We start from the raw sequence: 26,182 nt of genomic DNA on the forward strand, positions 1-26,182 counted from the left end.
CTTATTTCAAAAACACTTGGGGAATTAAACAAACCAGTGCTGGTACTTGTTGGGGAGGCAACACAGAGAGCCTGGGGGGAATTTGGTGTTTGAGAGGTTTGGGTAGCACAAAGGAGTGCAGGGCCAGGCACTGTCCCCAGGCCACAGAAGCTGTTTGGGCTGGCTCTGATCAAAACATTAAAAAGGGCACTCTGGCTTCATGCCACGTTCATAAACATGTCCATCAACTGCAGCCTTTGGGGAACAGGCTCTACTGAAACCACTCACTTGCTGAAAACAAAGTGCCATTCTTTACCTTCTAACCCTTCAGCAAAGCAGCTTTTCTGCAGTACAGAAGGTAAAATCCACTCCATACATCCACTACACAAGTGCTATTTAAAATTCACTCGCACAGTGAATTTATAGCTCATTCAGATCCTGGGAAAGGCTCCGTAACAACACGTGCAAATCTCCAACCAAAGCAGAACTCTGCTAAAAGCAACTGCACAAAGAGTCCACAAGGCTTGGCACAGTCACATTCCGCTGAAAAACAGCTTAACCACAGGGGCAGGGAGCACGACAGAGGAGCTGAAGGTCCCCAAGCACTACAGAAATTTTTATTCATTAGCACAGAGGCATTTCAGCAGGCTACAGACCCTCACAAGAGCACTGACCCCCTTCTCCACACTGCCTGCTTTCTCCTCTTAGGAAGGTGCATTTTAAAGAGTTCCCATGGGATTTATTAGCTTAAAGATATTGATTGTACTAAGTATCTCTTCTCTCCAGAAAATTTAGTGGAAGTTCTGTGCTCTGCAGCAAGAGGCAGCCCCGTCCCCCAGCCCACACAAGGCCATGCTGGGGCAGGGATGTGGTGGCACGCACGGCCACCAACACACTGTAGGACACTGCCAGCCTCCCTCAGCCCCACCAGCACCCCTTACCTGAACAAGAAGATTCCAGGAGCTCCACGTTCTCCTGTCCTCACCTCAAGACTGCTCTGTGAGGAGGGCAGGAAGAAAGAACCAGCACAGAACACGGCACAGCTGAGGAATAAACGATTTGCACCTGGTCACAACCCCCTGCACGTTACCCACAGCTATTCCTCGTTTAGAAGAAAACAGAGAAGCGACTTCACATCGCTGGGAGTTTTTAAAGACACCTGGCAAGGAAATGAAGAAAAATGCACAGCGTGCAGCTAATTTCTCAGGCAAGCAGGAAACATTTCCAAGGGCTCGTGCCTGTAAGCCCAAGCAGCTCAGAGCTTCAGTCAGTAAAGGAGAGCAAACAAGGGTGGGATTCTATAATTTATTACCGTTGCTAAGATGAACACAATACTTGATACCCCATCGTATGCAGAACTGTAAAAAAATAGCTTTAATACAGTATCAAAATTTACACAAGTGTAGTGTCAAAAGACCAGTGTCCCTCGCTTGGCCCCTGCACATCCAGAGTGCAGGCACAAGTACAGGTGTTACAGCTGTTCATACATACAGAGAGATAGGAATACAACAATTGAAATTGAACTCTGCAAACAATATAGGGCAGAAAACAACATGGGAAGAGAACAGAGAGCTGTCTGGGCTGGGGGTACAGCAGAAGCCACGCAGGAGGGCAATGGTTCAGAACAGAAGGCTGGATTCTGCATTTCCAACTCAAGGAGAAGCAGTGAATGGGAGTTTTGCTCAGGAAATCAACGCTGGATCAGAGGCCTTACATTGAATGGTACCAAGTGAAAATAACAACAGAAACCAACAGAATTACTGCTGCAAATTAACACACTTTTTCTGGAGACAGATAGCAGATTTACATCATACTCCTATATAACAAAAGATTGTACAGCAACCGAGCTACATTTCACTGCAAATAGCCCACGGATACAGTCCAAGCTCAGAAAAACAGAGGTTCTGACTTTGGCTCAAATCTTAGTAACCAAGAACAAACCAGAAACCCAGGAATTGTTGCATTCCTATTTTTTTTTTTAATTAATTTTTATTAATCTTTTTGATACTCAGCTATGGTAAAAAGTTAAGCAACAGCATTCAGTCACAAGCCTGTTGCACATTCATACATGAAACTATCATTGCTTTAAGATATACACAAAATATCTATCGTTGTAATTCAATACACACAACTAGGATCATACACAGAGATAAAAATAAACTAAGCACATCTAGGGCGCCGGCTGGTCAAATCTCAGGCAATCTGAACAAGAGCTTTCTGCCTCATAATAATGAAAGACATGCTCTGAGGATAATAAAACCTTTTTCTTTGAAAGAACACTACAGTGTGGCAAGAAAAGCTTTTTTATAATGCAGTGCAATCCTTTAGATCCTTGTAGGCTCTTGTTAAACAAGCCAGCGTGTCTCTAAATTAAACAGTAGAAATTAGCATCGTGACAATTGGAAAATACTTTCCAAAATAAATTCTGATAGAAATCCTGACTTGAGACCTGTAATAGTGATGCCTAAGTATTTTGTTTATTAAAGGGCCGTTCATGAAACACCTTACACCTCTTCAGAAGATGTGCACCAAAGCGAATCGAAAAGAAAGCTATCTTGACTTTCATTTAGAAAGAAATTGTGGATCACTACAAGTACTGTAGTTATGCTACACTACCGGCTGGTTAGGACTTTATGGTCTTTTAGCACCTCCAAAGGCAGGTATTCTACCAAAGCAAAGAAATCACCTGGAAATCGCCTAAGCACCATTAACAGATCCTTTACAGACTGAAGTGGGAGTTACTAAGAAGCGACTTTCTCAAACCTGCGGAGACCAAAGGCACAGTTTATCAGTGTCTCTCCAGTCTGCTGAAAAACCTCTCTTCAATCCAATGGAAAACTCGTTCAGACCTATCAGAGATTCACTGTAACTAACCAAAATAAAACTTATTTCGCCTAACGCCTGCAGAATCCCAAATATCTTTTGGTTAGGATGGCAATACCTCAGTGCTTCTAAGGGTGGAGTGTTGCAGTGAGGGTGCAGCGCTTCATTAGCCGGGATATTGGAACAGCAGGACTGGGGGACACTGCCACACGGCCACACCCCTGTGCAGAACGTCCCTCCTTTCCAGCAGTCTCTTGCAGTGCAGACCCCCCGTCCTCAGCTGGGAATTGCAGCGGACACAGGCGGTTCTTCCCCTCTCCTGGGCAGTTCAGTCCGTGCTCTTCAGAGAGAGGACGTGCTCAGGGCCTCTTACATAGGTCCTTTGTACTGATTTCCTGACAAGTGCTGTCTAATTCCAGGGCACGACCCTGCAGCATCTCCAAGTTTCCTCCACACAACCTAGAGGGAGGGATGGAAAGAGAGCTCATTATCCCCAGTTCGGGAGCAGCCGCGTTCCCATGGACATGCACCTGGAATGGCACGGCTCGGCACACACACCATGCAGCACAGCCAGGACACAGGCCAGGGACACACAACAGGAGCAGAGACTGTCTCTCGAGGGACACAACATTCCCTCTGAACACAGAAAGCACATGCTGCCAGCTACAAATGATTAGAAACAGGGACACATGAACTGGCACGTACAGCACTGGGGTATTTTATGCTTCACACACAGGACTCAGGGTGTTTGCAGACCTCAACAGAAACTCTGCCCAACTATTTCCCCAACCACACCTCTTGCAGAATGTGATTCAGAAGCACCAAGATCCATCCAAAGGTGTCTGAAACGTCTCCAGTTTAAAAACCACAGAGCAGTTCTCTATTTCAAAGGATTTACTTGTTCTCTTCAAATCAAGCAAGGCGTTATTTACTCCACTAGTTCCTGCTTGAGGTCAGAGGAATTGTGCCTGCACTCACTGTGCTACACTCTGCTTAACACCCATGCTCCAGTACTGGAATTAAAAAGCAGAGAAGTGACACCCCCAACATTCAGGGAAGTCTTTGATAATGATTTATAGAAAGGTTGATGTATGAGCACAAGAACAGTAGCTTGTGTCATGTCCTCAGGCCTCTCAGGGACCATTATAGACAAGAATGGTGATTCCTATCAATTGTATCACAATTTCAGATTTTTCCTTTTTGTAACTGCTACTAAATCACCCACTAATCTCTAGGCCACCAGCAATATGACTGTCAAGAAAGGTAAAAGCTGTTTTCCATTGTCATCATTGATTATTTGTATTTTACCAGTGCCTAAAGTCCAGCAGTGAATAGACTCTGCATTACCTGGCACTGAAAGACAAAGGAGCTGGATCCTGGGAAGCTGACATCCTGAAAAGGTAGTTCCAATAGCTGATGAGCACAGGCAGAACAAACTCAAGGTCTTACTGTGATTCTGTGCAAGAGATGGGAAAATAACCCCCTTTCTGTGAGCCTTTTCTGTAGAAAACCTGAGTGCAAGCATGAAAACCAGAAATACTTTGGACTGGAAGCACCATGGCTACAGTGTTAAAGCCCAGGGCTGAACAAAGTCAAGTCTTTAAAGGGAACTGTCTTGAATTCCAATGGGTGGGCATGACCCAAACCCTGCAAACATGACCAAAATCTTGCAGCCAGAAATCCCAAGTCACTGTCATAAAAAATGTGTGTGCTTTAGGCATGTTTGCTGTGCAGTGAAACACTGCAGAGGTGAGAGCATGAAAAATGGGGGTTCACAGTCACCTCTCAAATTGGGTGTCTGTGGCACATCCAGGCTGGATCTGACTATTCTTTCCAGCCTCTGGTTCCTGGTTTTCCTAACTTAATGCTAGCAAAGAGGAAGATCTCCTGGACAGCTTTTGTGAGAAAGCACATTGCACCTATCCATGACTTTCAACAATTTTTTCTTGTCAATAGATATTAAGACAATATTTACCATGCAGCTAATGCTGACACAGTAATAAACTAGGAGGTGACTCTTCCCACAGTCCTTTATTTCCAGCTGAATGAGTGACCCCTGATTGCTGGGAAGGGACAAACCCATACAAGAGAGCCCATGTCCTAAGCACAAGTGACAAGTTGGGGTCAAAATGTCACTCAAAATCATTCCAAATTCCAGCAGAAACCTCAGCTAAAGGACAGCTGTGAGGATCACAAGATTCCTTTTTAGCTTACATCCAATGCAGCAGAGCTCCAGGATTCAGAAATGTCCCTGGAAGCCAAGTGAGAGCCATTACATCTGCTGGCAGCATTCTGAGCTTGTGGGACCCCATGAGCAGAAGGAAATACTCATGGAAATCTCAGCTCCCTGAGCCCTCCTGCCCAGCTACACCCCTAATCCCAACTGGTGTACCCCACTTTCCCTCAGCCTCCCTTCCCAAGAGAATTGCAAACAAAATTTCCCAGTAACCTGAGTAAAATCCTGAATAACAGCCCTCCAGCCATTCCTGTGCTTTGGAATTACCCCCCTGCTCACTGATACACCAAGAACTACCCCTCAACCTGCTGCCACATGTGGCTACATCCTCAAAAGGCACCACAAGCTGATAAATACAAAGCAAAACCATTCCCAAATACATTGGTGATGAGGAGGCACCAATTCCATATGCACATCCTGAGGAGAGAATTCCCACCTCCTTTCTCTTAATAAAATACCAGCACCATCATATCCCACCACAAAATTCCTACAGCATGAATTACACATCCATATTTGCATTTTGCCATATTTTGGTAGCAGATTGCATTTTGGTACCAGTCAACACCATGCATCAAAATTCTGGAGCTCAAAGCGGAACTTGTCATCGTTCCACTGTTTTCACAGGCAAAATGATGCCATAGCAAATGTTTCCTGTGAAACACCCACAGTGCATCAGGCTGCAGCTAAACACTGAGTTTCAGCCTGGCAAAGACTGCAAGGAGAATGCAAAAGAAATATTATAATTAGTTTATCACAAATACACTGTGCTTTTAACGTGGACTGGGTGGGTGTAAGAGAAAACAAAACCAGAAAGGAAATAAGCAACTATTTAAAAAGTATAATAATATATCAAGAGTCAAATCAGGCACGGATTATGAAAGTCAGAGGAACAGGGAGCATTTCAATGCCAGCAGCAGAGCTTTGAATGGCTGGGGAACAAAGGGACAAGGTGGGATACAAGTGTCTATTTGAGATTTACACAAATGAAGTGATTATGTCAAGTTGAGCATTTTAGGAGTGGCATTACTCACATCACAAGAATTTTTATGGATTACAATTAAATATATATGACTTACAAACTGGGGTTTTATTAATAAGCTGCATAAGAATATCACAGGCAGGAAAATACAAAAGGGCCATTGTTCAGGTGGGGAAACTGAGGCTGCCAGGTTTCATCACACTTGCCAAGTTTTATTCTTATGAAGGATAAATTCAGGTCAGCTGAGTCACACAGTACTTTATTCCAGATATATTATACACATAGATTTTTCTGATCAATACTAACCCACATGTTAACACTACAGTGCTCCTAATGAAACAGTAATTGCATTACAGAAACAGTAATTGACTTAATTTCCATATAAAATCTTCAAGGGCGTACTGTCAGCATTTAAACAAAGATTACTCTGCATCTTCAGGTGTTTCCAGGCTCGCTATAGAATATGAAGTTAAACACCTGAAACTTACCCTGCACATTTTTCCAGCTGTCTCAGTGCAAAGTCAATCTGGTGGAGCACCACCAGCAGTTTGGTTGGGTACAAGTGGCCCAGGCATGAGGACACACACGTGGCAAATTCTTCTTCCAACCATCCTGTCTGGCAGAGCAGGTCATGGCAGAGCCTTGGCCAACCAGCTGCAAGGCAAAGCTCTGCTCTTGTTCCCCGTTTCTACACCAGAAGGAGATTCTATACCATTTTAAAAATGTTTTTTCATTTTTTTCAAGGCCAGGAAAACAACAGCACTATTTTAATAACTCCCTCCTCTGTTTTCTAATGGAAATGTCCCTTCAAAACACATTTCTGCTCTTTGGGTTTCTTGCTGTGCACGAGTGGGTTGCACTAACAATGAGGTTTTATAACGGAGACTATTTCTTTGTTGCAGGAATTCCAAGTTGCCAAATTTGTACAGAAAAGCACACTCCTGGTGCTGGCTTGTTCTTCCTCCCGTACCTGATTCTGCAGAGTGATGATGCAAGGGGCAGCTGAGCATTCCCCAGAAAGGTGGGACCAAACCCACCCTGGGAAACAGCAGGGTCTGCTCCCTGACTGGGGATGTCTGTGAGCTGCCAGCTCACTCTCCATTTGGATACAACACTTCATTCATATCAATTGCTGCAGTACCTTCTTGTGAACTTACAGCTCAGCTTTCACATCATATTGAACTAAACTCTGTGTATTTCTTATCAATCCATTTCAGCAAGCAAAGCATCAGCTGTTGCTCCAATATTTCACTTACACAGACCAGCTGTTATTATAGGTTGTCAAAAGCACCTTGTTAAATGCTCTCTTCAGGGAAGAGCCTTTGCCAAGGGGGATTTTAAGAGAATTACAAACTGCTTTTTTCCATAATGACACATGATCTCTTCACAGAATTACCCAGCATAGCTTCATTTTCTAGGCAGCAGCAGGTGAAATACATGGAGGGTGCAGAGAGGGCCTGGAGAGCTCTGAAGCACGCTCAGGGCTGGAGGCCACCGCAGAGGGGACCTGGCAGTGAGGGCATGGGGAGAGGGGCTGGGGCCCTCTGGGCTGCCTCTCCCCTCTGGATGCCTGAAAACAGGCGAGGTGGCTGCAGGGAAGAGCTGCTGTGCCCAGGTTGTGTTACAGGAAGGGATCTGATTGCTGTAATTTGTGCTCTCTTCTCTTGCATAAACCCATTTCCTCAGGCTGCACCGAGGAGAAGCCAATGTCACCCAGCCTGAGGGACATAATCACCCTGTGCAGGAACTCGGATGTCCAGGCAAGTCAACAGCACTGCTGAGCTCAAAACCAGAGCAAATGTCTACACAAGTCCCTTCCAGAAGGAAGGCAAAGCTCCCCCTCCAAGTAATGTCCCTGCAACCCCTGTATAGGTGGGGAAAAGCACCCCATTAACCTAAAGCAGGTTAGAAATGAGTGCAGCACAGGAGAGAAGAGGGGCCCAAAGCCCCAGACAGCCAGGACTGAGCCAGCCCTGGCAGAGAGGAATGCACAGTCCTCCCTCTGCTCAGCTCTCCCTCGGTTCTGTTCCCCTCCAGAGGAACACAGACACCACTGGTGCTGCAGTGGGACACTGAACTCGGCCACTTGTTGTCACACATCACCCCATAAACCTTGGATCTTGTCACACTTTCTAAGTTTCTTTAATTGCAACAGTTTCACTGCTGACAGAAGGGAGAACTTGAAACTTTACCCCTCTGATTACTTGTGTCAACAGCTGGGTATCAATGCCACACAGGCCTTTGCGGTCCAGCCCCGACTTCAGGGTGAAACACTTCTGATCCCAAGGGAGTTTCAACATTGACCTTGGGATTGTGGTCTTTGCTATTTTTAACACCAATATTCTGTGTGCCTTGGCTTTATCTCCGCACTAAAATCTTTCTCTCTGCACAGGTTACAGGAATCCCTTGTATTCCACTGGAGCACAAACATGCATACTCAATGAAAGACTTCCTTATCCAGCAAAACACCACTCCCAGCTTCAAAGAAAAACTCCAAATGTAACGTGGAGAGCAGCTCCAGCTGGAATCCACACGGCTGTGAGGGCTGGAGCCTGCCCAGGAAACACACAGTCCACAGATGCAATGAGTGACACACGAAAACAACCGCACTGGTGACGGTAACATCCCGGCGGTGCCCACGGGGATGTTGCCAGGACAATACACACGTGTTGAGGGACAGACAGGACGTTTTGCATGGACTGTACCAGAGGAGCAGCGTTACCTTCAGAGCATTTACCACTGAGTCAGACTGCTGAGAGGCTGAGCCATGTCCACTGACGTTGGCTGGCTCGTTTGCAGAGCAGTGACTCCCCTCCGCCCCTCCTGGCATCCTAATGGCATCCTTCGCAAAAAATTAAACACTATTTAATACACAAAAGCCTTGGTCACTGATTAAAACAGATGTCAGTTATTTATTGCTCTTTTGCAAAAGGCTGAGAAGCGCTGAAGGCGTGTGTGACTCCAAAGCCCCCCTTAAGAGTGTCTCCCTGGAAAAATCAGGACACAGGAACAAAATTTCTTACGTGTGTACATTGCCCTGCAGAAGCACTACAAAGTTTAGAGAGATAATTTCAACCTCAGAGGAAGGTTTTCACAAGGTCTAATTTTATCTCCGTAATTCTGGAGATCACTCCATCGACAGAATTCCCGTTTTTGCATGTTGCTGTGAGGTTTGCAGCACGAACTGCAGCTGACCAGGGCTGCCAGCTCATTCCTTCCCTGCCTCCAGCTCTTCCAGGCAAGGGCACGGCCCCCTTGACCTGAGAGATGTCAACTTGTCCCCAGCAGTGACAACCTCGGGGGCTTTGTCCTCCCAGTGGACACCTGGAAGGGCTCTTCAGGACACTGCCAAAAAAAATGCAAGCTACCTAAACTCTTCCAGCCCAGTCACCTCAAACTTTGCAGGATGTAAAGAATCTCCTGGAGTGAGGTAACCTGAGCAAGCAGGAGGCTCTGGAGGAGTGCTAAAAATACCCCTGCTGCATCTGTGGGCAGCAATGTGAGCGCTGCAGCTGCAGGGACCTCTCCAGCCCCGCTCCCGAGCTGCTCCCGACCTGCCCTGCTCTTCCCTTTCATTCCTCATGCAGAACTTTGTGTAAAAAAAAATTAAAATATTGAGAAAAATAAAGAAGCAAAACATTTCAAAGACCGAGGGATGGAAATTTCCTCCCTTAGAGAGTAACAAACACCATAGGAAACATTAAGAAATAATGTAGCCGTAATTCCTGCTGGAATGTGTGGGAAATGCATTTCTGAAGGAAAAATAATGACAGTGGAAAGAGCCTCTGATGAGGATCGGTGCCCCACGTGCAGTCATTTGCCCTGCTGAGCAAGCACACAGCACAGTGCAGAGTTTCTGGGGGTGTCTCTAATCTAAACAATAGGAAAGATGAAGGTGGGTGTGGGAGAAAAAAGGGCACAGAGCAAAGACACGAGGCTGAACTTTGCAGATCAAGCCTGCCTGAAAATTCATTGGAAAGTAACCCAGTCCAAGCAAGTTCCTAATGCTCTTGGGATATGCTAAGGCTGCTGTGAGCAGTGCCAAGGGGCAGAGAGAACCCTCCCAGCCACCCAACACATCAGCTCGATCCCCACAGTCACCTGCACAACTGGACCTCACATATTAAAAAAACCAAAACCTTAAAAAAATGAAATATGTTTAAAAAAACCCCAAACAAACCCACAACAAAACACCCCAGAATGAAACCCATGGAAAAGGTACTTTTAAAGATACATTTACTGAATGTGAAACCTCATTTCATACACGACCTTGTCCTCCTGCCGAGCACAGGATCCATGGAATCCATTCGAGTGGGTGCTAATGGATCTCGGGGCTGTGCAGGGCAATCCTCCCCAGCAATGACCACTTTGCTGTGAGGGGTTTTAGGACTTATTTTGCTTTGGGAAGGATTTATGGATCTGTTAGTGACTGGCCAGACTTAATGCTGTACTCTGAGAAAGGAAATGAAAGTTGAAGGAAAAGGGGTAATAAAGCAGATTGTAACAAGTCTGGGTTAGGATAAATTCAGTCTGTCAGTTTTGGAAGTTTTATCAGTAGAAGTATTCTGTTTCTTTACTAACTCCAGGGGCAGCAAAGATTTTAGTCAGTTTTGAATAGAAAATAGAAATATTGCCATTAAAATGCTGAGAAAATGAGTAAGGACTACTGAAGACAATAAAATCCATTCCTCCTGCAAGTGATGCTGCTCTCAGAGTTCAAGCCCTCCTCCAGGCAGTTGTGCTCCTCTTCCCTGCCATATGTAGCAGATTTTTGTCTCCTTTCATGAGAACGAGAAACTTGTGAACACACTGCTGCAAGCAGCCAGCACATGTTGGTAGGAGACTGAAAATTAGTATTTCCCCTGTGGACATCCTTCTCCTTCCTCCCTCTGCCCTTGATAAGAGACTTTTTCAGCTTTTCTCAAAAAAAGTAAGACAGATTTTACAGCCCTGAAGGCCCTTCCCCAGCTCAGGGATTTCTCATGTCGGGTGAGGCCACTCCACTGAGGGAGTAAAGCTTCTGCCTCCGTCAGAGGAAGCTGATTCCAGGGGATGATGGGGATGCCCAGCCCGAGCATGGGCCCTGTGAGCTGGAGACACTCCAGCACTGCTGTTAGGAGCTCCTGAGGCAGTGAAGCAAAGCAGGAGGAAAAGGCACTTGGCCAAAGCGGGGGTGTCTGAACACACGGGGCGTTGAATTGAGAGCCTCTGGCAGAGCTGCTGCTTCTTCCCATGGAGAGCATGGACCTGCTTCAACTTCCACCAAAATCTGGCCTTGGTGTCCTTGCACTGAGCCCCTGACACTGCCCAGCCCAGAGTACAACTGGGTCCTGAGCAGGACCTTGAGAATGGGAAGAGAAATCTGCTCTTTCCTCCTCTTCCCCAGCTCCACACATGCATCCAACCACTGGAAGCCGTGCTCCGTGTGACTGATCCTTTCATTTCTTATCCACTAACAAACTGTGTTAGTGGATCCAAATGGGACAGGAGGGATGAAATCATAGCTCTGTAGTGCTGCAATCTCTATAAACTTTAAACATCTGGAGTAATCCGCTGCATAATACCAGCACCTGAGAAATAATTCACTTTTTTTGATCATCCCCACACAACCAGCCTTCCCTAGTGGCCCTGGCCAGCCCTTGTGCCCGAGTACAGCAGTGGGCACTGAATCTAAAGGGATCTAACTCTTCTGCGTCTGAAGGGATCTCTGTGCAGGTCATCCTGCTGCAGGGAGCAGGTAAAACCCACTCTATATCCTGTGCATGGCTTCACACAAAGATAAGAATCTCTGAATGCACAGATCCATTTGCTGTTAGAAGTAAATCTCCAAAATATCTGATGCCAAAACGTGACTCTAGTGAATAAAAAGAACAGGAAATCTGACTCAGCCCTGTAATATCACCTAACAAAAAGCCCATATGAATGGAAATTTTGCATTTCACTCAGACTAACTGCAAAATGTTACTACTCAGGCCATTTTCCCACAGTGCCAGAGGCAAACCCTGCACTGTACCCCGGTCAGGGTCAGAATAAAGATCCCTGTGTAGAGCAGGGTATTCTGTGATGGAGAGAATTAATCATGAATTTTCTACTGAAGTCAGTACAAAGCTTAATTTTTTCAGTCTGTATTGTTACTAAGGACAATCATGAATGGAAGCCACTGCAGTGTCCAGCTCAGTCCGTGGGAGTCCACGGCCCCTCCAGAGGAGCCTGGCACGCAGGGAGAGCCAGGAAGGGAAAAGCATCCCATGGCTGCCCCAAGGACACTCACAGTCACCTCATCCAAACTCCCAAGAGAGCAGGATTTTCCTGCCTGCTGGGCACTGCTCTGTTCATCCACCATCCAAGCTCTACCTCATTCTGCAGCAGCCTCTTATCCCAGAGGCAGTGATTTACTGGGGAGCAGATCCTTCCTGCTGGGTAGCTGCCATGCCACTTCAATCACTACCTGATTTTCAAAGCTTTTTTCCCTGATTTCCCCAGCCTTCAATTTCCCTGTACAGCTCAAAGCAAACACAGTCTGTGTTTGTCAGCTTGTTTCAAACAGGCAGGAGAAGGGAAAACCAGAAAGCAATAACTGCAGCTTGTTGCTCTGCTGGATTAATAACACACTGAAGAAAACAGTGACATTTTTTTAGGGAACATTCCTGTCAATTAAAATACACAATCTTCAAATGCTGCAGTTTTTTGCCTATCCTCAAAGACCCCAGCAGAAACCTTTGCAGGATATTGCTGCCAACATCCACACACTCTCACAGTGGGTTGGAGGCACACTCAGAGTTCTGAGTGGCCAAAACCATTGCTGGCTGCACCCCCTCAGAAGCTGCCATCTCCAGCAGGCCCTTCAGAAACCTCTCTTGATAATGAACAGGCAAGAGAAAAAGGTTCTGGGCTGTGGCAGTTCCAAACCTTGCGGGCCACACATGTAAAATCCAGAAGATTCCATGGAGTCTACTAGAAAATCCTGAGGACAAAGAAATTCCAGACTTTCAGAGTTATAACTGGAAAAAAGCACTACCTGTCCTCTGAGAACTGCAACTCTCTGCACACCAAGATTTTCCTGAATTTGTGTCTTTGTGACATGAAGTTCATGAGCTCTTGTCTTCCAGCCCTCCCCTGTCAAGCACAATGAGACAAAGACTCTGCCCAGAACCTCAGCTGCTGGAACTGGAGGCCTTCATTAATGGCCTGTTAATTTACACTGGGGGTGGGAGCATATGAAAGAACAGGGTGGGTGGATGCTCTTGATTCACTTTCTTTCAGCAAATATTTGATTACATGATTAGGAAATATCAGTTTGTTCAATGGTTTTTAATTACATTTTGGTCGAAGGATTCCCTATTCTACATGCTAAGGAAGGGAGGAGACAAACACTATGGGTCTGTGAGTGACACAGATTTTAGGAAGAAACCACTAACCAAACAGTTCCCATCTTCTAATTAAATTTATAATTAAAAAATGTCATCAAGAGGTAAAATAAAAACCACAGATCTTAGTGAAAGGTTTTTGAAAGATTTGGAAAGGGGTTGAAATAAAATGAGATAATCTAATGGAAGGGGGAAGAAAGAAGGAAATAGAAATGTTGGAAGAGCTTAAAAATAAAGTAATGTGTGCCTAAGAGTCACACCTGCCATTTCCCAGTTTAACATACCAGGACTGGAATGGACTAACAAGGATGCAACCCCCCAAAAAAGGGCCTGAAGCAACAGTGCAAGTGAAGGAAATACAGCAAAAAGAGATGGAAAAGGACCAAAAGGAAAGGCAAGAATGAGGAAACAGAGGCAGCAGAGCCCAGGGGAGAGGGAGCAGAAGGGCTCCAGCTCAGCCCAGCTCTGGAGCAGGCTCCTGGTCCTGTGCTGAGGGAGCCAGGAGCTCACTCCCTGCATCCCAACTGCACTTTGTCTGCAGCATCCTGGCAATGCTTCCCCTCCCCTTCACTGAAAGGGAAAGCTGAATTACAAGGACAAAGAGCTGGAAGGGGAAAAGTCTCCTCCTCCCGTGAAACAAATAAGAACTGAAGCAATTTAAATTGGGTGACTTGCCAACTTTGTCTTTTGCAAATGCATTCACTGTCATGATATGACAGATGTCCACATTCCCAGAGCATTTCAGCTGAGCTGATCAGCCCTGAAATACCACCCCTACAGAAACTCAGGGATATCTCCAGCTAATTGACGTGTGGATGCCGGATCCTGATCCGGCTTTCCCCGGCATAAGGCACGGGGAGCAGTCACGCACCACGGCAGGTCTGGGAGGACACTCATCTGTCCAGGCCTCTGAAGTTACTCACTGACACAACAGGGCTGTCTCAGCTGCAACTGGCATCCAAATCCAATCTCTGATCCCTACGTATTTTATTAATTATCTTCATTACAACAGCATGGCTGTTACATCCTGGTGTAGTGGACTGGTGTGACAAGAGCGGCAGGGGAAGATTTAGGGGTTTAGTAATGGGGAGGCTTTAGGGATGGCTCCCTAAAAGCTCAGTGCAGATGAGTTACACATTTAAGAAGGAGGAAACAATGCCCTGTCCACCCTGCGCTGCTGATGGAGAGGAGATAGAGAAAATCAGGAGTAAAGCTGAGCCAGGAAGAAGGAAGGGATGAGGGGAAGGTGTTTTAAGATTTAGTTTCTATTTCCCATTATCCTACTCTGATTAGAGTGGTAATGAATTAATTTAATTTCTCCAGGCCAAGCCTGTTCTGCCCATGACAATAACTGGGGAGTGATCTGTCCCTGTCCTTATCTCAACCCCTGAGCCTTCTGCTGTGTTTCCTCCCCCTGCCCAGCTGTGGAAGGGAGTGATGGAGCAGCTTTGGTGGGCACGTAGCCTCCAGCCAGGGCCAACACACTGTGTGTGGTTAGAGCACTGCTGATGCTGCAGTTTCCCTTTTCAACATCAGCTGCACAGCCCAGTCCCCAGTGGTTCTGCAGCTCCATGTGCATTTTGAGTCAGCAGAAGGCACTGCCAGAGCCCATGTGCTGCTCCTGCCCCAGCCCCACGGGGAGCTACTGTGGTCTGAAGTCCATCCAGCAAACCAGAAAGGTTTGTGCTCAAGCCCTGCAGCCCCCAGGCCCTGCTGTCACACAGCTTTGCTCACAGGAGCGTTTTGAGGAGCACCAGTGCAAGCTGCTCACCCCTGGGCCCAGCCACAGCCAGCACAGTCTGGCATTCCTAACAGAAGACCCAGCTGCACGTCAGAAATCTTGGAAATTGTCTGCTTTTTTACTCCAAAGTCCTGTTTGTGGCCAGAAAGTGAAAGGGTCTGGATCATATCTTGTTATTGGAGAGAAGGAAAACAGAACAACAACAACAAAAGAACAGCTCTCACCAAACCTGCAACCTACGGCTCCTTGTAACTCTGAAACCCCCTCCTATGCTCTGAACCACCTTCTCAACCCCTGTGCAGCACAGCAAGAGACATTGACAGGCTTAAGTGAACATTCTGATTTTTATACCTTTTCTATTACCTGATCAAACTAAAATATTGACTCAGTGGTGGTACTGCAATTCCCCTGACAAAGCAGCCTTTTGGTACAGCAGAGTGAGCTGAAACTCAGGTTTCATTTGAACAGTGATGGCAGCACTTAAAACCATTTGCTTTGAAAATGCTTTTGCCACTAAATATTAATAAAACCTTTACATTAGAGGTCTGTGGGGTTTTGAAAAGAAAACTAATACATACAGAGGGAGACAAGAAAAGCAAAAGAAATTGGAAAAGAACCACATCTAAGTGACAGAGGAACAGAATGATTTGTCTGGAGAGGTGTCGACAAATGTGTCAGTGCATTTCCATGAGTGACACAAAAGCAGAAAAGGGGAGAAGAAAGGATATTGAAAGCAGAGAGGAAAAAGAAGAAAAGTGTGGCAGGAGGAGAGGGAAAAACGCCTGAGACAAGGCCAGGGCTCCTCAGCAGAGACAGCAGAGATGTCACACTCACGACTGTAATCCTCAATTCCCAAACCCTCCCAGTGCTCCAGCACCCCATCAGGGAGGGGCTATCCAAAAAGCAAAAGGCATCTCTCACTGAGGCACTCCTGAAATTTTAAGGCAGGACACTGTAACTGAGAAAGAGCTGTGCCAAAAACCTTCATCACTTGCAGAGCTTGTTGTAGATTTTCAGTTTATTTGTCAAAAGCGCTTGGCTTGGCTTCATGCCCAATAAACTCCCATTCCTCCCATTAAACAGAATCAAACCAGTGCCAGGAGTTGATGCATTTCCATCCTGCATCCTTGTCTTTGTGACAGGGCCTGATCAGCTCTGAGGTGAGCACGTTCTAGGTGGGACCCCCAGGAATAACAAACCCCCAAAACAATCTCAGGCACACGTAACAGCGAGGTGATGAGTGCAGAGTTAGAATAAACTCGGTGTCTATTCTTCCTTCCTCTCCCCAAAGCCATGACTTCAACCAGGAGGAAGAGTAAAATATGCCTGGAAATGTGAACTCTTGCCACTCATTAAGCCTTAGAATGAAATACCCAGGGAGAAGAGATTTTTCAGGACTCTACCACAGATCCTTTTGCCAACAAAACCATACATAAAACAAACTGACCTGGCTATTTGAAAACAAAAAGTAGTTTCCAGGCTTGCTCACCTTGCTCTTCCCCTTCAAAACCCTACCCTCAGCACATTTGGTTGCAATGGTTTTTGCACCAGCTACAGGCTTAGGGCTGTTTCCACAGGCACTGTTCTCTGGTTGGGCACCCCAGCCGAGGTGTTTTCACTGAATTCAGTGAAAGAACTTCTCTTTGGTAAGATTTGGGAATGATTTTTGTGGGTTCTGCCTCAGTGCCTCAAACCCAGACCAATCAAACACAAATCACACGGACACTTCTGAAGATTTGGCCCATGAAGAATGTTCTGCACAATTGATCTCCCAGTGTTGTTCCAGACCCAAGACAAATCACACATTTGTGTATTTTTGGATGGGTTTGTTAACATTTGCCCTGAAAGACATTCTTGAAAAGAAAATACTATTTGTTATCACTGAGGATCAACCTTTGTCTTTCCTACTGAAAACTGTTTCTGTGTTAATCAGCAGACATTTCTTGTTGTCCTTCTTTTCCAGATCCAAAAATTAGGGTAGAGAGAAGCAAAGTGCCCAAGATCACCAAGCACTGAGCTGCAGAGGCCCTTCCAACTGTCATAGGAAAGGTGAGAGGAAAAGCCACCACACTTCACTTCAAATCTGCCTTAGGAAAAGGGCAATAAATCTGAGCCAGTGGATTTTACTTCTTACTACATCACTGTTACCTTGGATTTTACAGTCAAACAATGGTACTAAGTCCAACAAAAAGCGTTTTTCTTTGTCAGACCAATGACTAGTGTTCAATGTAAACAAAATCCAACTTCTTTTCTTTTCCAGTGGGTAACTTCATTTGAAGACCTGAGATTTTTCAAAGGATTATTTAATGAAATATAATAGAGATATGTTCTAGTAAGTATGTGCATATATGACAATTACAAGTGTCTTTGATTCATTTGTACCAGACTTTAAATTTTTTCATTCTTAGAAACATGTTAGGATAACCTTTAACATCATATTTGCTTATTTATTCAATTGAATTTCAGTCTTGCATTAATGTAGCTAATATATTCCTTGAAGTATTAAAAAGAATATAACCCAATTATTACTTAAAATGTTTGAATTTTTAGAGCAAAATATTTTGGTTAACTCTAAAAAGTAGTCAATATTTTAACAAGAACCTCTTGGAATAAAACCAGAATGCAAAGGGTCAGGTCACTGTGATTCCCAACCCGTTAATTAATTAATTAATTAATTAGAAGTAGCGGCTTCCAGGAAATTTTTCTTAACAAAGTATCAAAGCCTGCAAAGGAAAAAAAATTAATGAAAGCATTGTCCCAGCCTTAAATGAATCCCCTCCTGAAACACAGCAAGATGAGCAAACAGATGTGAGAGCCTTTGGTTATCTGAGTGTTGCCAGGCAGGAAGGGGCTGCTGGTCCCTCTGCAGCCCGGGCACTCCCGCGGGGCTGTCACCCACCTGGGGCAGCATGCGATTTTCCTCCTCCAGCTGTCTTACTCTGGCCTCCAGCTGCCTAACATAGGACAAGGTTGATTCTAAAAAATCAAACAGAAAAAAACTCGTATTATCCACAGAGATCTGCTTGTGTTTACCAGTGCCAGAGCCTGCGCCACATTCTCACTTGTACTCACAGCAGATTGCCTCTCTCAAATATCCACGGAACATCCCACTCTGCTCCTCCCAGAGCACAGCAAACAACACTGATCCTGCAATCCATCAATTCCTTGTTGCTTGTGATTCTGAGCCGCTGCACCCTAAGGTGGTCCCTCGTCAGACCCAAGGGATGTCACAGAAAGACAACACAGCTTGAGTTCTTCCAACCCACGCCCCATTGGAAACGCTCCTGACGGGCGATGCCTTTCCCCGCGGGTCAGCCCTGAGAGCCCAGGGAGAGCAGACGGTGCCGTGCGGGCAGCCGGGGTCAGAGGGGTCCCTCGCACAGTCCCAGGGCTCTGGGGCACTCACGGTGGCCCCTGGGCTCCAGCCCCACGGCTGGGGCTGGGCTGGGCAGCAGCTGTGTGTCCCCAGGGCCTGGGAGGCAGTGCCAGCCGGGGCACAGCGCAGCTCACGGCCCCGTTTCCTCTGCCCCACACACCAGGGACACGCTCCCACTGCCCTGCTCTGCCCCCAGAACCACACAAAGAGCAAACCCTGCTTGCTCTGCTCACCAGGCACTCACAGAGCTCCACAAGGGCAACCTTTGGTGCTTTGTGAAGAGCGTGAGTCACTCCCAGGCTGCTCCCAAGGACTCGACAGAAGAGGAGATCCCTGATCCAGCACTAAAAGCACCCATGAGCTTTTACCATCACACATCTCTTGGGTCACACTGAATTGCTGCTCTTAAAGTCCTGGACCTAAGAGAGAGACGTGTCTAGGAATGCAACACTCAAGTGTAAGAAAAAAAGTGCACAAAAGCTGCTGTGATTCTTGCACCTCCTTGTATGTAGGTGGAATTCTGCATGGACTCGTTCCTGACTCAGTGATCCACTGAACTTCCTCTGAGATGTCGATCCCCATCACACATTTGTACTCACACCGCCATGTAATTAGCAAAATTGATGATTGATGGTATGGAATCCACGGGTATTGGGGCAGCTCTGATGGCTGATAGAGCCCTGTAAAGCTGCATTGACAAGGCAATTGTTCGCTGGTTTCAATTGACAGATGAATTTAGACATTAATTTCCTCTGATATCTCATCTCTACTGCAGCCTGCCCGTAAAATAAGGAGAAAAAGGTGTCACTTACTGCTCTTACAAGCCTGCAATAGGTTAAAATATGCATGGGAATTTACACAACATGAAGACAACACACAGTAATTTGTCAAAGATGATTAATACCCAGCCAGGCACTGGATTAAAAATAGCCTTGTGCAATAAAAGAGGAAGAGGTAATGTGAGGTTCTGCGCGCTCTGCTGCGTGAGGATTTTCATAGTTAGTGATGGGTGCATCTCTGGAGAGCCGCTGAGCCCGGCTCAGATGAGCACTTAGGAGATGAACAGCTCATTCAATTAACTCCCTATGACAGGGGCCCTCCCACCAAATCAGCTCCTTCCCAGCACAGGCACTCCTGGGAGGAGCTGTGAGCTCCTCACCATCACGGCTCCCAGCACACCCCAAGCCTTCCCTCTGTTGTTTTCAACCTGAGATGATTCCTGAGCACCCATCTGCTCCCAGGGGCTGCTCCCTCTGGCACTGGCCAGCTCTGAATTCCCTGGTTACAAGTTCTCTGCTGTGCCAGCGTGGGTTTGGACTGCATGCTCAAGCCCAACTTCCCAGCCGTGCCCACCAGTTCCCTCCATGTGAGCTCTGCTCTGGATTCCCTTCAGCTCCAGGCCTTCTGTGATTTCCTGGCTGAGCATTCATTTTCTCCTCAGACAACACATGTCTACCTCTGAGTTTTATTCCTTCACTTGTCTGTTGGGAGTCCAGAGCAGAGAGTTCTGCTGCTTCAAATGACACAACTCTGCCTCAGTTCTCAACTTCCCGAAGCTGGTTCCCACCAGCTGAGGATTTGTTCTGGAATCTCTGTGCCTCTTAACCCTTCTAAAGCGTGAAACTGTTATTTAATTCTCTTCTTGTACTCTGATTAAAAGGGAAAATTAGGTCATCTACCAAAGGCTTGAGCAAGCAAATCCTAATGTATGTGAGTCTTCTTGACACATAGACTAGACATATATATATTTCAGGATCTGTTAATATATTTATGCTGGAATATTATGAGCTTAGAGAAAAAATGAGCAGAAAAGTCAGTCAAGGACATAGGAGACAGAGAAATTGAAATTCATTAAGTGAAACACTGTCACCAAACTTTAAAAAAACCCAACCAAACAAAAGGTGAACCTAAAAATGTTTATGAGAAGATCTCCATCTCTTCTGCTCGGGAACAACCCATGCAAACAGGACAGTCCTTACTGCCAGTTTCAGCCTCTTGGTTACATGATTTCCACTCCTTCCCATCTTCCTTTCTGAGGCATTGCTAAGGGTGTAACAATTTGGAAAAATTCCCATTCTCAGGAATGGGTTACCACCAAATGAGCTTCCTGTGCTCTTATTGAGAACGTGATCAACATGCGGTGCTTCATTCCAGGGCTGAAATAAAACTATTTTCTGAACTATCAGAGAAACAGAAATATCTTGCTCTTAGGGAAATTCTGTGACAATTCACCCTCTCTCCACATCTGTCACTCTAACATGCTGTAAGAGAACGTCAATATTTACGTAGCTGATCTCTTTTTCTTTTGACATCCACACTCTTGAAGCAAGGAGATATTTTGGGGTTATGTCAAACTTTATCAGACACTTATGTTGCTGCCAAAGGCATATTTGTGCATTGGCTTTATCCATTTTAATATGACTGTGCCTGGTCTCACTCAAGCAAGGAATTCATAATATCCTTTAAGCCAGATTATCCTCTGCTGTTTTAGAATGGGTGAGGATGCCATGTTAAATTCTGATATTCTCTTTTTTCTTTCTGGGTTTGGGTTTTTTGGTGTGGGTTTTTTTTTTTTTTTTGGTTTTTTGTTTGTTTTGGTTTTGTTTTTGGAGGCTCACAACTCACAGGCAGATGTGGGACTGCATTGGAGAACATCTTGAAGTCTGAGATCCTCTTCACACTTTTCAGATCCCTGGAAAAGGGATGAGAGCCCCACAGAAGGCAAAAACCCAGAGGTTCAACCCACTTTTCTACTTGTTCATAGGAGTTGGAGTAACAAGCCCAATACAGCAGGTGGAAGAGATTTTATCCAACAGGAGTATTTGAGGGAAAGACAAAATGGGAGACCCAAGAGCTGGACAGAAGGCTGCTCTGAGGCAGCCTCTGGCCAGATAATGGAAAAACATCATTTTGTGATAATGTAAAATTCACCTGGATTCTGTTACCAGCAACTCTTCCTGCTTTGGTATTCCTGTTCCTAAAGGAGGTTTGCAGAATCCCATATTTTTAAACACTGAGGGTATAAATGAGGGAAACTGCCAGCAATTTACCCAGGCAAGGAACTCAGCAGGTTTGGTGTAGGGTTTGCCACACAGTTGGATGTGTGGCAGCAAGAGTTTGGTTCAGGTATATCCAAATTTGACAAACCCCATTTGTTATGGTGCTCTTCCAGAATCACAGAATTAACTAGGTTGGAAAAGACCTTTGAGATTCCTGCACTGTGCTGGCAGGAATTTAGTAACTGCATATCAAATCAGATTTTGGTCATTCAAATCCACACCCAGCAGGCTGCAGTGACAAGTAAATAATCTTTCAGTAAATGGGAAATGAAAACCAAGGTTGTGCAAGGGGTACTCTGAACCCTCCTGTGACTACCTGGCAGCTCCACACATTTAGGAACAGGTTTCTCTGCTAACTGATTCAGTGCAGAGCAGATTCCATAACATGCAAACCATCTCCCTGTCCTAGAATTCCTAGTCATCTGATTTCATTCCCTCAATATTAATATTCATGACTGAGACATGCTATCACTGCAATCCATCCCCTTTCAGCTACCTTGTTTGGATATAAAAAAAATAAAACGGCACTGTTGGATTTACTCTCTGCAATTTACACCCCCTGCACTCAGTGCTGGCACTTTCAGCGTCCACCTCCCCAGGGCAGGACCAGAGGACCTCTCAAGGTCATTTTTAGCCCTGTCTCCTGTGATTTTCTATTAGGGCAGCACATCTTACATAACATCTCTTACTGAAGAAGTGCTGGACAACTTCTTATTAGAGTGCAGCCGAATTCCCCCGCAACGCAGCGATGCTGGGATTAGTGCTATCATGTAGAAAGAAAGACAGCTGCCCAAGGCAGGATTTTATTAAGCTCACCACAATGTTGAGGAGCTATTTATGACAAAGGCACATATTCTGAGGAGGTTTTGGGACAGTGAGCACCGTGGCACCAAGACAGGTTTGCATTTCTCAGTCTTGCTCTTGTCTGAAATTCTCCCGCCCCAAGCTCAGATTCCTCGTGATCATGGATCCAGCAATTCTTGACTTCTCCCAGTAATTAAAAATATAATTAACTAAGCTGAGCTAATTCACCAAGTGTGTCAAAACTGAATCCCAGCAAAGGGAAAAGCTGGCACATGCTGGTTCAAACATCCAGGATGCAGTGGCAGCCCTGACACTTCTCAGGCATCGTGTGCCGTGTTTCCCCTTTTCAGCACACATTACACACAGACAGGTGCTAATTACCTTATCTCTGTAATCAGAGAATTTTATTCAGATTTCACACCAAAATGGTGTGTTATCTCAGGTGCAGCAGCTTTTAGTCCCAGATTAACTATTTATTAGCAGAAAGCATACTCTCCTTATCCGAAGGCAGCCCTTGCCATGCCTTTAACAATTCAGTGGTGGGGTCTGACTCAGATTCCAAGGTGTTTTATTTGCCTGGATTTGGTACCGCTGTGGATCAGGCAGTTTAGTGAGCAGGTCTGGGCTGACTGTGCACACACATCCCTGTGCTGAGGCTCTCCCAAGGTTTTCCTTCTTCCTGAGGTCACCAATACCCCAGGTCACCCAAATGCTGCCTGTGACACAACTTGCTAGAAATGTATTGTTGGCTTCCACTTAAGAACATTACTGATTTAGGCTGGAGGTTTTGTTGCACGTTTAGCTTTAGGTGCAACAAAATTTCCAGTTGAATTCATCTGGGAAAAAAATAAGATAAAAAAAAAAGGAAAAAAAAAAAGGTTTAAAAACCTTGCATGGAAAGGAAAGGATTCAACTATAGGAGCACCTAAAAATGATCTCAGATGTCAGTTGAGGTAAGGCTCTTGCTAACAGCTGGATAACACTGTCACACTAATGGGCTGCTGAAACACTAACCTTGCTTTGTTTGGGGTTTTTTGGTGCTAGAGGTGACAACAGCAAGACTTTCCTTGCTGGCCTGTTTGATACCCCGTTAGCTCCCCTTCTGCCTGTGCTAAATGCATTTGGCACGTTATTGATGGAAACAGAGAAAATCAAAGCCATTATGCTGTTGCTGAAGCCTTTCCTGCTGGCTGTCAGCTTGTTCAGTATTGACTGGCTGTGGTTTATGATCGGTAAAATCTTTATTGGTTCCATTTACTCAACCACTGGGGTTTGTCCCCATGCCACTGGGCTCATCAGGAGCGTCCCCAAGAGCAGGCACAGCCTCTGGACTGGAAACACAGCAGAAGGAAAGGGGGATGGATGTCCAGCAGGATCCTGCATGGAATCAAATGGAAGGCTGGAAAGGGCATTAGCTGAGGGCAGCTTTGCTTAGGGAAGGAAGGGAGAGATGAAGCACTCATTCCTCTCTCCAACCCAGTGCCCTCAGCTCCCTCCTTCCCTAAGCCAGGCTATTCTCAGGCTCGGCTTTTCCAGCTTTCCCCCTGATTTCACACAGGAATCTCAATTTTACACCGGTGCCTCCTGGTCACATGGAACTGCAAACCTGTGGCCACTGAGAAACCACTGAATCCACAGAGCCACCTCCAGCTTCTCCCAGCTCTGCTCTGTTGAATAAACATTTACAGGACAAAATGAAAAAATACTATAAATGAAAACTAATGAAATGAAAAATAAATCTTCTTAGCAACAGCGATATTTGTGCAAAAACCAGAGGGTCAGACTCACTGAGACATCAAATACATGCACCAAGGGTCACTCACAATCCCCACAAACCCCCACAGATGCTCACAGCCACTTTTCTTAGCACAATAAATTATATTTCACAGGCTCCAATCATCAGATGTTGAAAAGACATGATTTAGAAAAGTTAGTTTAGGTGAGAATTTTACTATTGGTACAGCAATTTCAAGTTAATAATACATTGGCTTCCACCTGGCAAACTGCAGCTTGGGCCAAGCTTGAAAACTACATCTCCAGGAATTCTGAATCAGACCAAACCTCTCAATCATTTTTATGCTCATCTAGTGCCTCGTTAGGAGGCAGTTATCCAACCTGTAAACTCCTCTTTTATGGGTTACTGTTTGTGTGACTCAATCCCAAATTCAAACCATGTTCCTGAGAGTGCAGAAATAGAAACTCTCACATTACTGAGGCCACTGAACCATTGAACGTTTTCTTGCTACAACTACAAAAGAGATGCCAAAACTCACAACAAAGATCCAAAGCCACGTGAATATGTGGGGGAACAGCCAACCCACAGCTCTTCCTCCTCCCTGTGCGAGTGAAACCAACTGTCCTTCTGCTGGCTTTATATTCTGGGTTTATTTCTGGGTAAATTTGGATGGAGAAGCAGCAGGGCCACTCTCTCAGGCTGTTTCCAGCTCCTTGTCTCACTTCTGGTCCTGCTGGTGCTTCATTCCCTGCAACAGGAGCGTCCTGTGTGAGCTGTGGTGTGCACACAGCATCCAAAGCCTCCTGTAAACACAGCAGGAAAAACTACAAAACCACTAAGGGAAAAAGCATCAGGATGTGCACAATTATCCATCTCTAGGAGGAGCCACGGGGAGCACTGCCATGAGCAGGCAAGGGCAGAAGCTGGGGAACTGCCAGAGGAAGCCAGGCCAACCTGGGCAAACTCAGTGGAGATTTAAAATTATCAGAACAAAAGGGGGTTTTGGATTAATCTCTCTACACTGAGTGATTAAGATGTAGGACAGGCTATTAAATGCAGTAAAAGATGTTACAAGATTAAATATGTCCTGGGGACTGAAACCACCCTGTTGCTTCCAGAGCCCATTAAGGAGCCATGGTACAGTAATGCCTGCCTGTCCCTCCTGAGCTGGGCACGTTTAAAGCAGGAAAGATGAGCATTTTGTAAAATTACTGCACCAGCAATCTCAGCCCAGAACCTCATTCCAAGGAAAAATTAGCTCTATCCATTTCAGCTGGCAGCTACACAATAGCAGAGGAAAAGGCTGTTGGTACAGTCTCCATCTCCTCTGTAAGACTCTTTTGGAATGATTGGGGAAGGGATAATGACAAGAAATATTCAAATGCCAAGGTATTTAAAATCTATCAGTGCAAGCATGTCGCTCTCTAGGGACTCACATCTCCTGGGCTGCTCCCTCCCCAGCTGGAGCATCCATGCAAAGCCCCAAGAGGGACCTCAGAGATCAGGAACCAGTCTAAGTGTCCTTGAAATCATCACTCAACTACTTCAGCACTTAGGAAAACTCTGCAGATGTCTCCTGCATGTTCCTGATAGCCCAAACATCCTGACTTTAGGGGCAGAAAGATTCCTGTGCCAGAGCAGAGCAGACATCACCCAACAGAGGATCCTGCCCCAGCTTCAGCTCATTATTTCCCTCATTTCTGAAGATCTGCATGTCTGATCAGTATCTCTGTGCTCCTGATATGATGCTGGGATTATGGGATTATTCCAGAGAGACTCCCAGCAGCCAGGGCAGAGGGGACCCAAACCCTGCCATGTTACACTTCTAGGCTTCCAAGCTCTCCCAGGGATGGGGTTTAGGCACCTTTTATCCACATGGTGAGATTCTGTCTATCCTAAACCCACATTCCCCTGCCTTGCTGAGATTTCTGTGGCTGCATCCTACACTGTTTCAGCTGGGTCTGGGAACTAATCAGACTGTGCTTTATTTTGTGAAGGTGCACAGATACAAACCCTCATCATGGACTGATGCAGAGCAACACTTGTGAGAAGCATAAACCATAGGAGCCTGTGTTTTGTCAGG

The 26,182-nt window shown here is 45.7% G+C and overlaps 1 protein-coding gene across 4 annotated transcripts in view; it reads right to left on the reverse strand.

The window, feature by feature from the left end:
• Positions 1 to 1,270: 1,270 nt before the first annotated feature.
• The window catches only part of CCDC85A (coiled-coil domain containing 85A), a 94,501-nt gene continuing 69,589 nt past the window's right edge, over positions 1,271 to 26,182 (reverse strand). For 3 of the 4 annotated variants that reach the window (XM_058834959.1, XM_058834956.1, XM_058834960.1), the window contains exons 4-5: positions 18,025 to 18,101; positions 1,271 to 3,261 (exon numbers count right to left, since the gene is read on the reverse strand). In XM_058834959.1, the coding sequence (XP_058690942.1) occupies positions 3,172 to 3,261; positions 18,025 to 18,101 (167 nt within the window). In that variant the 3' untranslated portion in view covers positions 1,271 to 3,171. The remainder of the gene's footprint in view (positions 3,262 to 18,024; positions 18,102 to 26,182) is intronic. The other variant, XM_058834957.1, reaches the window with a different exon arrangement.

This window comes from Poecile atricapillus, chromosome 3, assembly GCF_030490865.1.
Source record: "Poecile atricapillus isolate bPoeAtr1 chromosome 3, bPoeAtr1.hap1, whole genome shotgun sequence".
Lineage (NCBI taxonomy): Eukaryota > Metazoa > Chordata > Aves > Passeriformes > Paridae > Poecile > Poecile atricapillus.